Source organism: Gracilinanus agilis, chromosome 3 (genome assembly GCF_016433145.1).
Source record: "Gracilinanus agilis isolate LMUSP501 chromosome 3, AgileGrace, whole genome shotgun sequence".
Lineage (NCBI taxonomy): Eukaryota > Metazoa > Chordata > Mammalia > Didelphimorphia > Didelphidae > Gracilinanus > Gracilinanus agilis.
Window position 1 is genome coordinate 37,677,241 of NC_058132.1, and position 14,047 is coordinate 37,691,287.

General features: G+C 39.5%; 1 protein-coding gene across 1 annotated transcript in view; it reads left to right on the forward strand.

The window, feature by feature from the left end:
- The window catches only part of AJAP1 (adherens junctions associated protein 1), a 201,115-nt gene extending 190,185 nt beyond the window's left edge, over positions 1-10,930 (forward strand). Inside the window, exons 3-5 of the mRNA XM_044668655.1 lie at positions 4,584-4,671; positions 8,250-8,492; positions 10,849-10,930. Coding sequence (XP_044524590.1) covers positions 4,584-4,671; positions 8,250-8,492; positions 10,849-10,921 — 404 coding nt within the window. The 3' untranslated portion in view covers positions 10,922-10,930. The remainder of the gene's footprint in view (positions 1-4,583; positions 4,672-8,249; positions 8,493-10,848) is intronic.
- Positions 10,931-14,047: the final 3,117 nt, after the last annotated feature.

Below are 14,047 nucleotides of genomic sequence, written 5' to 3' on the forward strand. Positions count from 1 at the left end.
AAACACATACGTGTATTGGGCAAACAGATGCAAAAACACCCCATCATGAAAACAAAACAAAACCAAAAAAAAAAATACCATTGCAGGCTCAGGCACTTTTGTGGGAAAGGGAGATTCTAGGTACGATATTGCGTTGGGGCAAAAGATATCATTAGGAAAAAAACATAGATCATTGATCACAGATCACCCAACTTCAGAGTTGGATGGGAGCTCAGTGGTCATCACCTAGTCCATCCCTTAAGTGTCCATCCAGCCTCTGTTCATCCAGAAGAATTCAAACCAATTCAATACACCTTTATTAAACATCTATTATGTGGGTAGAACAGTACTAGATTCCAACAATACAAATGCAAAAGCTCGATCATTGTCTTCTATTCTCTCCAAACCCACAATAGATTAAATTTTTTCTAATTCATCAATTCGATTAATGCCTTTCCACTAAAAAGGAAGCACTATACTAGCACAATTAATAGATGTTAAACAATTTCGTTTAATAAATTCTCAACTCAGAAACCAATAAATTCTCAACTCAGAAACCTTGTACGGTTTTCATTACTATGTAATACAATATATTTACATAGTGTTCCAAAATTTAGAAATAATTTCTGACTCAATTCCATTCAATCAGCATACAACAGTTCATAGTATGTACCAGATATTTTGCTGGGCTTTCAAACCAAAAAGGTAGAAATAAAGCTGTCTTTGCACTCCATTTACTTGTATCCAATGGCTTTTGTGATAATGCTTTGAAGCCAGTAGTTTATTATTGTCCCCATTTAAAAATAATATATCACTTGATAGTCCTTCAAATATTTGTTGACAGTTATCATACCTTTCCTTAAATCCTCTTCTCCAGGGTAAATACCCAATCCTGCTCCCAATTCTTTCAATTATGCTTTCTATGAAATGATTTTAGTTCCTTTCCCCATCTTGGTCAAAATCATCAGAAAGCTTTCCAGCTCATTAGTACCATGTCTAATGTTCCACTTCCAAAACTAAGAATAATATTCCAAATGTGGTCTGGAATACAGTAGGAATCTTACCACTCTGGGCCTGGGCCTTGAGTTTTCCAGAGAAACTCCCCTTGTTATTCTTGGCACTGGAGATCTATATTTCTAGGGCTGTCCACCAAAGCCACCAGATAATGTCAGGCAAAGGGCTATGGTTCCCCCATCTTGTACTTCTAAAAGTTCTTTTTATCTTCTCCAAGCTTAGAACTTCTCCTTTATTCTTATGATATTTTGTCTTCTTAGATTTGGTCCAAACTTTAAATGTGTCAAAGAAAAAATTACTTCTTTATAAGTAAACCTAAGAGTTTCCATCTGTATTCTGACAAGCAAGAAGTGCTTGTGAACAATAGTTGATTAAAAAGTCTCCCTAATAACAAAGGCAGAAAGCTTTGGGGGGCATAGTTTTGGGGATATGTTTGGTTAAGATGAAAGGGAGGCTTGCATGGAAGAAAGAGCTTCTCTGCATTTCAAGTTTAGACCTGTTCACAAAAAGATCCATTTCATAGCCTGTGTCATTTGCTGAAGTTTCATTGTGCATCTGTGAAGTGGATAAAATATTGTACTACAATTGGATCCGGTTAAGTCTTGCCTTAGATGATTACTAGTAGGGTGACACTAGAAAAAAAACATTTCACCTCTCACTGCCTCAGTGTCCCCATCTATAAAATGAGGCTAATAATGACTTCTATCTCTTGGAGCTCTTGTGGGGATCATTTGTGACAATGTTGCATATCCTGCAGGTCTTTGTGCAATCTTAAGCCTTAGATTTAAACTGCATAAAGATTGTGGGGGATCCTCTGGAGATACTGCAAAGAGGAAAACACTTTGAGAACCTTAAAATGTTAGATATCATCATTGTTATTGTCACATGGCCATCATCGTCTTCATCAAATTGCCTGAGGCACTCACTAGTTGTGTGACCCTATGGAAAATCACTTGAATTTCTCTAAACCTCCATTTCCACATTTTAAATGGAAAAAACTAGAACTAATGGTCTCTAGGATTCTTCCAGCTTTGGATTTTTGTTCATAGGATCCTAGGTCCCAGAATCCCAGAATTTTAAAAAAATACAAGAGATTTTTGGTGACCTTACATTATCAATCCAAACCCACAAAAGAATCTAAATTACCCAATAAATAACTGAAAGACCGTAAAAAGAGAAAGATCCACTACCTTCTGATAGCAAGCTTTTGCATTTCTTACCCAGAGTCCCCATTTCTTCCATCGAGGGCTAAACACCTCTAATCCCTCATCAATCTGGAAGTTCTTCACAGGCTTCAATACTAATGTATTGCAGACTCTGACATTCACTCTTCCAGGCCCCATTCAGACTTGCAGATTTGATTCTAGAGAGAAGAGGGCTACATCTCCCCTCAGGTTTCTAGGGGTAGCCTGATTTTTTGGGACTAGAAGTCGTCTAATACCATAGTTCAAGAGCCCCCATCAATGTGCTTTCCCTAATGATAATCATTTGATATAAATTAGTCAGTCAATTAGCTTTTAGAAATGTTGTGTATAGAGAGATACAGTGTCTGCAAAATACTCCCGTCTCAAAAACAAAACAAAACAAAACAAAACAAGAGCATATCCCCCTCCTCAGCAAATACATGCAAGGTTCAAAGAAAAATAAATTCAATCTTACAGAACATGAGATAAAGAGTATCTCAAAATACTTGGAAGTTCTTTCACTGCAAGTATTTTCTTTCTTCTTTCATGACCCTTGTTCTCACCATCCAGAGTTGACTCTCTCTCCCCTTCTATCATAACATCTGGTAATTGGCTCTCTTTATTATTACACCCTCTATCTCTATTGCCCATGTTAGATATGCTGGAGCTTTTTGATGAGCTCCTCCTAAAGTCTAGAAGCCCTGAGAGTTCCCCCTTCCTCGAAATTACTTTGTATATGCTTTGAATTTATTCATTTGGTCATATCCCTCAGTTCTGGTAGTATGGAAGTTTTATATAGATAAAGATTGTTTCTTCTTTGTGTTTGTATCCCCGGGAAGCCTTTCTTGGTCATCTTTATTGCAAATATCTTCTCAGCCAAGGTTAATATGTGTCTGCTTTATATTTATCTTATTTATACCTTTCTCTTCTTTGTATCTCCTTCCCTCCCTCTCACATATTCTTTTTACATCCCTCTCTCTCTCTTTCTCTGTCTCTATCTCCTCATCTCTCTTTTCAAACTGCCACTGTTACTGCCCTGTAGCATGCAAACCAATATTCTCTCTATAAATATTGCCCTCCAGTTTTCTAGAGTGAAAAATGTAAAACTGTGAGCTGACTTTTTTGACATATATGTTTGAAGCTTGAATCCACTTTTCCTTGCTCTGTGAAGTGTATGTGTGTAGAGAGGGGGGGAGAGAAAGATTGAGAGAGAGAGGAGAGATACAGAAACAGAGAAAAGTGATCTATGTAAATTATGTACATTGCTGTTGTTATTTGGACATTTCAGTCATATCTGACTATGTGATCTCATTTGGAGTTTTCTTGGCAAAGATACTAGAGTAGTTGGCCATTTCCTTCTTCAATTCAGGTTACAGACGAAGAAATCGAGACAAATAGAGTTGGGTGACTTGTCCAGGGTCACACAGCAAGGAAGTATCTGAAGTCATATTTAAACTCAGGGAAATAAGTCTTTCTGACTCTAGGCCTAGGGCTCTATCCACTGAGTGTCACCTATCTGCCCAAGGTACATGCACAGGTTTGCATACATATGCATATACATATATATATATATATATACACACACATATGAGGCATATGTGTGATCAGGTATGTATGTGTGTTTGTATGTCTCTTTGTATGTGTGCATGTGTGTGTCTTTTCTCTCCTCTTTGAACCTTTACTCCTTGGGAACAGGGGCTATTTCCCTTCTGTCTTTGCATCACCATCACTTATCTAAATGTCTAGTGCATAGCAAGTATTGGATAAATACTCATTTATGGAATCATTCACTCAATTGCAGCCCCACTACTATATGCAGTGACTTGAACAGAGCAGGCTCTTGGTAAACACTTGTTGATTTGTTGGCACTTAATTGATGCCTATTGTATTGAAGTGGAATTGGAGTAAGAAGTGATCGGGTCAGAAATGGGGCATGGGGCTTGATATCCAGGGTTCTCCCCATTCTCTTACCTTATCTCTTGGTAAAATGGGAAAGAAGGTGAAGGGGATGAAGAAAAAGAGCCAGTGGTGTGAACTGAAGTCCTGGGGAAAAGGGGAATTATTGAAAATCAATGAGCCCAAAGCCAGTATCTTCCCCAGGGGCTTTGTGGTTCTTTGATCCCACTTGCAGCAAGTGTCCCACACTATGTCCTAGAAAAGAGATCACTCAGGTGGCTGTCATCTTTTCTAATCTGCAATGTGACTCACTATTCATTTCAGAGGAGTTGGAAGGCTGGTCATGAATTATGCTTAACTATTTATTTGATTGGATTTTTTTAACCAAGTAACACTAATGTCCTTTTTACCTTTAAAAGTTTGCCCTTCCTCTTTGCTCATTAATTTCATGGATATTTTATCCCCTTTCCCCCCATCTCCACTCTCCTCCTTTTCTTTCTTTCTTTACAGGTCTGGCTGTCCATCAGATAATAACCATCACTGTCTCCCTCATCATGGTTATAGCTGCTCTGATTACAACTCTTGTCTTAAAAAATTGGTAAGGATCCTTCTGGCTTGGGGGAAAACAGGGTAAGGTGACTGTCTTGTGGGCCCCTACGCCTTGGGGGGAAGAATGTGGTAAGGAATTTATCAGAATGGTGGATATGAAGGCAAAGAAGATGTGGATTCAAACCCCTCCTCTGACATTTACTAGTTGGGTGGCCCTGGGACAAATCGCCTTGCTCTTCAAACCTCAGTTTCCTCCTTTATAAAATGTGTATGTTCTAGGCAGCCTGGATAGACCTCCAAGATCCCTTCTAGTTCCAGATTCATGAATACAAGATATATCCCACTGTCTGTTATTTCACTAAGAAAAAAGACAACTGTCTTTATTACTATTATTACTATTATTTTCAGTTTCCAAATCAGTGTTCTTTTTAGCTGATTCCCCAGTATCTAAGCTTGCTGGCCTTCTTTGCTGTTACTACTTAGACTAGCTATTGTATCCAAAGCTACACCTGTTATTTAGGACAAATCATCCTGCCCCATGACTCCCTCAGCAGGAGCTACACTGAGCACCAACCATATTCAAAAAGCTTCCCAGGAGCCTTATTGCTCGTGTTCCCTAACCCGCCTCTCTGATCCAAAAGCAACTTCCAAAGATGAGAATCAGCTGAGCCTACCATCATCCAATGGGTATTATTTCCTTTTCTCACCTTCTTTCAGCATCTATTGGTTGTTCCCATACCTCCCCTGAGATTCCCCTAGTTTAGGACTCTTTTCTCTTCTCTGCCTTCTTCTTCTCTGTCTTGCCTCCGTGGATGATTTCATTCACTTTCCTAGTGTAATTTGCTCTCTGGTTTTCCCTTCCACATCAGCTCTGCAAATAGTGAAATAGGTTAGTTCTTCGCTTCAGGCATCCCTGCCTTTGCCTGTTTTCTTATCGAAATTGGCCTACTTTGAGGTCAGATTTGCTAGATGTTGTATAGCTGCCACTACCACTACCCCACCTACATCACTAGGGAAATTGTGAGAGCCATTGGGTAACCTCACTCTTTACAAAGGCATTTTGGAAGCCCCTTTAATATCTCCCCCAACCCCATTCTGCAGGTAGTTATTCTTCCAGAAAATGTGCTACCTTTCTTGCTTCATAGCTCAGTTCTATTGTAGTGTAATGGCCCTAAATGAGCCCCTTGCTGTCTCCAGATAATAATCTAAAAGAAATACTGGATGATAGGTACAAAGGGCATCCAAGCCCCCAAGAACAGGACTGGGAAGGGAGTTAGTTGGTTATTTGGTTGATGGAATTAGAGAACACAGCACCAAATATCCACAGTATCACATAGCCACAGAGGATGTTTGAATGAGCTCAAAGGGGCCAAGAAACTTTTAGAAAAACCCTATGCCCACAGAGCTTTCTCTTCAAACAAATGAAGGGTAGTCAGGCATAGGAGCAGAATGGAGTTTGTTAGATAGGGGTCAGCCAGATCGGCAAAGAGGGATTATTTGAGCCCATTTTGCTCTACATATCTGTAGGGAAAGCTTTCCAGGATGGGTCTACAAAGTGACATCCATTGCTCTGTATCAGAAGTAATGTTCTGTGACCAAAACAGTTTTCAAGGGGGACCTAGGTGAGACCCAAATAGAAAAGAGTAGTCTCATTCCATGAAAAGAGCGTGTCCCCTTTGAGTTTCTTTGGAAAGCCTCTATAGAGCAATGGGGTGATGATTCCAGCAGGAGGAAGGAGCAGAGGATCAACCTAGGGCACTCCAAACTGGTTGGGCAACTCATCTGCTCTTTCCTAATGGATAAGTTGGTTTGAGTTTCCTCTGCATCCCAAATAACAATATACTTTATGAGGATTTATATATTGTTAAATTTACCCTCTTAAAAATCAGTTTTAGGGTAGAAAAGTAAAGGAGATCTGTTTTACCCAATGAATCATGCACACTCCCCTCCATCACCTCTGCCACAATCATATGAAGAAATTAAGCCATTGACTAGCTATGACATTCAAGTAGAAGGAAGAATGTAATTTGTTACCCTTCCTGCTTCCAATTTAACCATTCTCAAGAGATCTAAATCATAGAGAGCATCAATATAATATCAAGGAGAAGAGACAACCCATACCATGGAAAGTGTGTGATACCTCTGCAATCAGAAGAACTGAGTTTGGGTCCTGGGTCTGTTATTTTCTTCTTTTTGATCTTGGCTAGTCGATTTCTCCCACAATTATTAGTTCCTCATGTATAAAATAGGAGGACTTAATTCTAATCCTATGATTAGATTGACATTAGAGCATAACATCAAGGAACATGTCTTAAGATGGATTCCATTTGAACATATTATCTTATATAGGCCAGTTATCCCCCAAGGCATTTGTCCTCCTCCTTTTGTCACTTCTGTGGGCTGCTCAAGAGAGACTACCATGTACCAGATACACATATCTGAAAAATGGCCAATGAAATTTATTATTTTGCTACTGGAAGGACTAGACACTTACTATCTCTCTTGCTTCAGATATTACATACTATGAAGTAGATCGCATGATAAATCATCTGCTTCATTCCATAGACCATTGATACTTTTGAGTTATTTCTTATCCCTTCTTCCAACAAGATGCCATAGAGAAAAGAGAACTAGTAGCCATTTTATGAGTATAGATTGAGTTCTTTCCAAAGATCCTAAGACTAGAATAATAAGTCAAATATCTATGCCATACAGTTATCTATATACTTTATATTTATATGCTATATTGATTAGATGGAGTCTAGCTTCCAGCTTTGGGGCTCTGGACTTAAAGAAATCCCAAGTTTAAAACACCCCCAAAGGGAAAATGACAGGAGTAATGGTCTTAGGGGTATGAGTATGATCATTGAGACCCAGTGGCCAATAAGAAGTACTCTCAATTTTATATATATATATACATCCACACATATAATATATATATATACTTGAATATATATATATATATACAAACATGTATACATGCTTATATGTATATAGGCATAAATATTACATACCATATGCATATTGACATATATGAATGTCTATTGATATATATGTACACATATACACATGTGCATGTGCATGTGTGTGTGTGTATGTGTGGCTAATCCATTTCTCCCATTAGTCCTCAGTTCTTTCATTTTGGGCCTTCCAGAATGAATTGTTGAACCCCTCTCATACTCTCTCCAGTGTTTCTCAACTATTATAGCTTTATTTGGTGGCTAGTTATCTATTCCAATTATTTGTCCCACAGAGGAATCAGGGAGGAAAAGCATGCTAACACCATTGTCCTTGCTGACACTCTTTGAGCAAACATGGCTCTAGCTTTCTGATAACATGGCTAAACCACTCATTTCAATAATTCTCCCTGCCATAATGGCTCACATTTAAAATTCAAATTTGATATAAAAAATAAAGTGAACTGATTGCTTGATTGTCTTTGATCCTTCTGAAGAGCTTGGGAATTACAATTTAATATTAAATGATGTATAATTAATGCTTTGCAATGAAGACCCCATGTTCAAATGTTGATGATCTCTTTGTGTGTTCTGTTACCCCTCATTCCCTGCCCTCTCAACCTCACAATTCCCCACTCCATGTCCCCAACTTCATACCATTCTTTCTTAGCTGTGCACAAAGTGGAAATACTCGCAGAAACAGCCACCAACGGAAAATCAATCAACAAGAAGAGAGCTGCCAAAACTTGACGGACTTCACCCCTGCCCGGGTGCCTAGCAACTTGGATATCTTTACCGCCTATAATGAAACCCTGCAGTGCTCACATGAGTGTGTTAGGACCTCAGTGCCCGTGTATACCGATGAGACTTTGCACCCAACTGGGGAGTATAAAACCACCTTTAATGGAAACAGGTAAGTTTAGTTTTGGGGCAAATGCAGTTGAGTTTTGGAAGACTCATGGCTGATCCCAACTCATGTAGTTGAGAATTTGCTCATATTTCTAGAATTATCTCAAATGTTTCTGACCATTGAGATTATAGAAAGGCTACTTAGGCAAATAGCTAGTAACATGTTCTGCAGATAGAGTTCATTAAAAGGGTTGTGGTTAGGTCTCTTTATCAATACCTCCATCTCCCCCTAAGAGCTCTAATCAGCTTGGTTTCATTCCAAATTCAAGGGATTAGGAGAAATATAAATAATAGTAGCAGTGATAGTAATAGCAATGGAAAATATAGTACTTTAGAGTGTACAAAGGTGGAACACACTGGCCCTTTCCTGGTCTGGTGCTTTAATTTTTGTGCTGTTGTTGTCCCCTAGAGTCCAAATGGCAGCCTTGTATTTATTGGTCTTCTAGATATCAACAGATTATTATTGTCCACTCCACGTGCCAGTAGCTGTGGCTACCTGTCAATGAAATGTCAGCAGCAGGTAAAGCCAAAATGTCAAATTCCAATGAGGCTCACTTCCTAGACCTATCTTTATTAAATGCTGCTATTGTTTATTATTGATTTTTCCTATTTATCCTTTCAAGAAATATGCCAAGAAATGCCCTAAAAATCCATTGGCATTTCCTCATTATAGATCTGAACTTGGCACCCAAAGGTTTACCCAGAATCAAATTACAATATAGTAGGGTAAATAACCTGAAGGTTTTTGTTTAGTTATCCTGGCATCTAGGGTGAATAGAATGTTGGACTTGGTGTTAGGAAGACCTGGGTTCAAATTTGTCTCTGATACTTATTAGCTATATAACCCTGGGCAAGTCAGTCATAATCAATCTAAGATTCCATTTCCTCAACTGTAAAAGAAGAGAGTTGGTCTTGATGGCCAATCTTAAATCTATGGTCCTTTGATCCCATGAGTCTCTGATACTGAACTGAAAGCATGTTAATAAGACATCAGAGAAGAAGTTGCCTGAGAGGCCAGGAAGTCCAATGCCTACGTAGAGTATTTGCAGGACCGAGGAAACCTGATGATCATGGAAAGTGCCCTCAGTTGCAAAACAGGAAATGCTCCTATTGCTAGCCTTTTGGAAATGGTTGATGTATGATGTATGTAGGTTAAAATTATATTGTTATTTCATACGAAGGAAAATCATCCCAGCATGCGTCTATGAATAACTGCTTGAGATTTTCACCAACGTTCACCAACTTTGTCCCATAGTTTGATGTGTTTTCTTGTCTAATTAAATCAAATTAGCATTTTCTTTTCCTCCTTTTTTTCTCTTTCAGTGGCATCTCGCCACAATCTTTCCTTCTCTTTTTCCTCTCCATGTTGGAGTCTCCATTATGCTCATTACATAAAACCCTTCTTCTCGATATAGGTACCCGAGGAGGAGCAGCTCCCAATGAATTGTTTTGCCAAACACCTTTTGAAACCTCCTTCAGTAATCCTAAGAGCTTGGATTTTCATGATCTAGGATTGCAGTGGGCTGAGTAGATTTAAAAAAAATTGAAAAAAAGAAAAAAGGATTTTCAAACCATTTCATTGAATGTTGTGTGTGTTTTCTTGGACATGGACTATAGCCAACCAATGCTGGGGTCTCATGGGGTTGGGGGGTGATGTAGATCTCTTTGCTTCTGTTCTGTCTCACTGTCCTTTCTCACGTCTGTTTTTATCAAGCACATCATTGATGTCTCTGGTTTGCTTTGTCTGGAGTCTCCTACAGAGGAGAAAAACATTGGTTGGAACAGGGTTCACTGCTTTATTTTCCCCCTAAGGTAATGCTTTATTGGACTCTTCCTTCCCTGCCTCCCATTGGCCTTAAAAAATATATCAATGAAAAGTGACATGACATAGCAATGCCTGCCAACTGGCACACATCTGAAGCTCCTTCTTTGTCCCAGACTTCTGGGGTGTTGGCCTTTCTTTAAGGTAGCAATTGAGAGAGAGATAAGAATCTTAAGTGCAGAAATGCCCGGGAAGATGAGCTAACTCTGCCAGAACCCATCCTTTGGGCCCACTCCATGGTATCCAAAATGTCATGAAGCAACTAAGCATGTTTTCCTTTCAAGTTCTTCTCCTGGGATTTGGAGGAGAAATCGCTCGCTGGTCAGAATAACTCTCTGGTGGGAGAATAAAGGACGATAGGTCTGTTTTGCAGAAAAGCCAAAGAGCCAATCCAAAGCATTACTTTAGAGTGAATTCTCATTTTCTTTCTTTCTTCTAAAGAAGCTAGTTGGATTTTTTTTCAAAGCAGGCCTGACCTGGCTTGCCTATTGTGTGTTATGTACCAGCACGCGCAAGCCTATTTTTCTGCTCGCTGCAGACCTTCTTCTTCTGACCGACATCTAATTCCTGTGGCCTTTGTGTCTGAGAAATGGTTTGAAATCTCCTGCTGACTGGCCGAAGTCTCTTTTACTTCCTGGGGGCAGGGCAGACGCCATGTGTCTATTTCCTGGTACGTACCACTCTTCAGACATTATTACGGTCCCTCTCCCCCTCTCCCAGTCCTCCTATTCTCCATCACTTTGACTAGTTCTCTACCCATAGAAGAACCCACAACAACATTAGCCACTGAATGCAAACCAGATGACTAATCCTTTTGTTTTCCTTTCTATTAAATCCAATATAAATTCTCCAATAGGGCAGAATAGCAAATGGACGTGGACCAATTTTTCATGCCTATTATTGTTATTATTTTTAATGGCGTGTCGGTTCCCAAAGAAGCCACCAGTTTCTCAAACGGTATGCATGGCAGGGGAAAATTTCTTCTTGAAACAAGTTACAATTACAGTTCTCATTTCCCTTAACAGAAGAAGATTAGGCCAGCCACTAAGTGTGCATGAATCTCTCCTCTATCACATGTCTTTACACCAGGAGGAAGGGAGGGGGGGGGCACTAAATTAAAATATAATTTTGAATATAAAAATAAGAGATAAGGAAGAGAATGATAAAGAAAGAAAGTGAAGAGTTGAGACATATCTACTAATTTGAAACCAGGGACTGGTACCAAGACAGGATGAATTTTCCACGCTCTGCTGGATAAGAACATTTGGTTTGCTTTCAATGATATTAACTTTAATGCTAACGGTAAATTGCTTTCTTCTTTGCTGAATCTTCTGAACATTTGGGCCGGGTGGTATAAACTGCATTTTACCTCTCTGACTGCATATGTTCTATGCAGAGTCTGGAGATGCAATCAGAGGTTTTCCAATGATTTGCATTTAGCGCATTTACTGTAGGAGACACTTTGCCTATAGGAAATCCTTTCCGCACGCACGTCACAACAGGAGCAAAGAGAGCGTACAGATAATCAGAGACGGCTGCTTTTTAGCCTCATTTGCCAGGAGGAGGAGGAGGAGGAAGAAAGTGAGGAGTGCAGGTAGGTATTTGAGAACGAGAGGGATTCAGGCAAGGGGAAGGCGTTTGCCAAGAAAGCAGCCTTAGAACCCATCAAGGACTAAGGCGGTGGCATTTGCTCTAGGCTGGGATCCAGGCTCACACACAGCTTTCAGGAATAGCAATGAATTGGACAGTCCCTAATCCCAACTCTAATGAATCGCATATTCACTGCAAATCAAATTTCCAACCCTCATTCCCTGTCCCAGAGCCAGAATGGCCTGCTTAGCATGATGTTCAGCCAACAGACAAAGAAATGTAATTAGATTAGAATGGAAAGTGAATCAAAATACAATAGATTTTGCTGGGTATCGGTGGGCAGAGCAGGTAAGATGAGTTCTTTCCCAAATCGGTTTAATAGGGTCAGCTCTCTTGGACACTGGATATTCATCAGACTCATGTCACCTTTGTCAGCCCACCTTAATTAATGCCATTAAGACCGCAGAAGATGCTGGCTTTGTAGTTCTAGCTCAGCTAGCGACCGAGAGCCTGCTTACTAATGAAAAAAGCTTCTGTTTTGTTGTGGGGAACACTCTGGACCGATGGAGCCAAACAGTTGCCAGCACTCTATTATGTTAAAAAAAAAAATGAAAGCAGGAACACAATAGAATGAATGTGGTAAAGTTTCTAGGCTGACCCCATATGAAAGACCAGATGTTCTGGAAGTGAGAACTCCTAGAAAGTATCAGTGGTACGTCCAAATGAAGGCAGAGTCCCCAATGGGAAATAGAGAAATTCCTTATTGTCATTTCAGGATAGCCCTAACTAATGTGGGATGAATGGCGCTCTGGCCCAGGCTGGAACACTTGGAGCACCAACTGGAATCATATTTCCTCCACCTGCTCCTCGCCTTGTTATTCTCCATCAGAAGAGTACTTCTGAGCCACTGTGACCTAAAAATTTATAGGGCATTGGCAACACTTCCTCTTGTTTCCTTAACAAGCTTCAGCTCTGGGGGGCAGCTGCGTAGCTCAGTGGATTGAGAGACAGACTTAGATATAGGAGGTCCTGGGTTCAAATCTGACCTCAGACATTTCCTAGCTGGGTGACCCTGGGCAAGTCACTTAACCCTCATTGTCTAACCCTAACCACTCTTCTGCCTTGGAACCTATGCTTAGTACTGCTTCTAAAGTGGAAAGTAAGGGTTTAAATTTTTTTTAATTAAAAAAACAAGCACTAACTCTTCTCCAGACAAACCCTGCATAATACAGAGGGCCACATTCAATTTCCTCCACCAGAAGCAAATTTTGGAAGCCTCCTCCTCCCCCAGTCTCGGTGTCCAAACAAAATGCTTATAGTTGTACATTATGAACATAGGCACTAGATACTCTCCTAGAACTTCTGGAACTGGAAGTGATATCCCAAACCCTAAATCATGTCTCTTAGATTTAAGTTTTCTTATCCCCAAACAGGTGCTGAGCTGTTTTCACACAACAAAAGGAAAGGGAACTTCTATGTTTTCACATTCCTCTCTCATTTTATGATTTCACACCAAAAAGCCTCATGGGACAGATCATATCAATATAATTATACCCATTCTTCAGACATTCATGAGTTTCTTCTATGCTAAATCACTGCACTAAGAGGAGGAAGGGAAAACAAAATTAAAATACATTATTGAAATATTAAAATAAGAGAAGAGAAAGAAAAATGATAAGGAAAATAAATGAAGAGTAGAGATATATCTAATTTAAAATTAAGACTAAACCAAGAATGATTACCACAATAATGTAGTTGAGAAATAGTGAGATGGGAGTCAGATGATCTAGGTTCAAAACCTGTCTCTGCCACTTACAGTGCAAACCCATTGAGCAAGTCACTTCAATGTTTCTACTTTTCAGTTTCCTTTTCTACAAAATGAAGGAGTATGAATTTTCCAGTGTTCCTTTCATCTCTAAATTTCTGATCTTATAACTCAGAGTGCTCAAGTTACTTGTTCATGGGCTAATATCAGATCTGGTTGTTGAATCCAGTTTCCTGGCCCATACAGGATCAGAAGACATGATCTTAAAGTCGAGTTTTGCTACTTAGAAATTCTGTTGCCAGTCATTTTTAATCTCTCTGGGTCTTGGTATCCACAAATCTAAAATGAGAGCATTGTCCTTGGTAACCTATGAGTTCCCTTC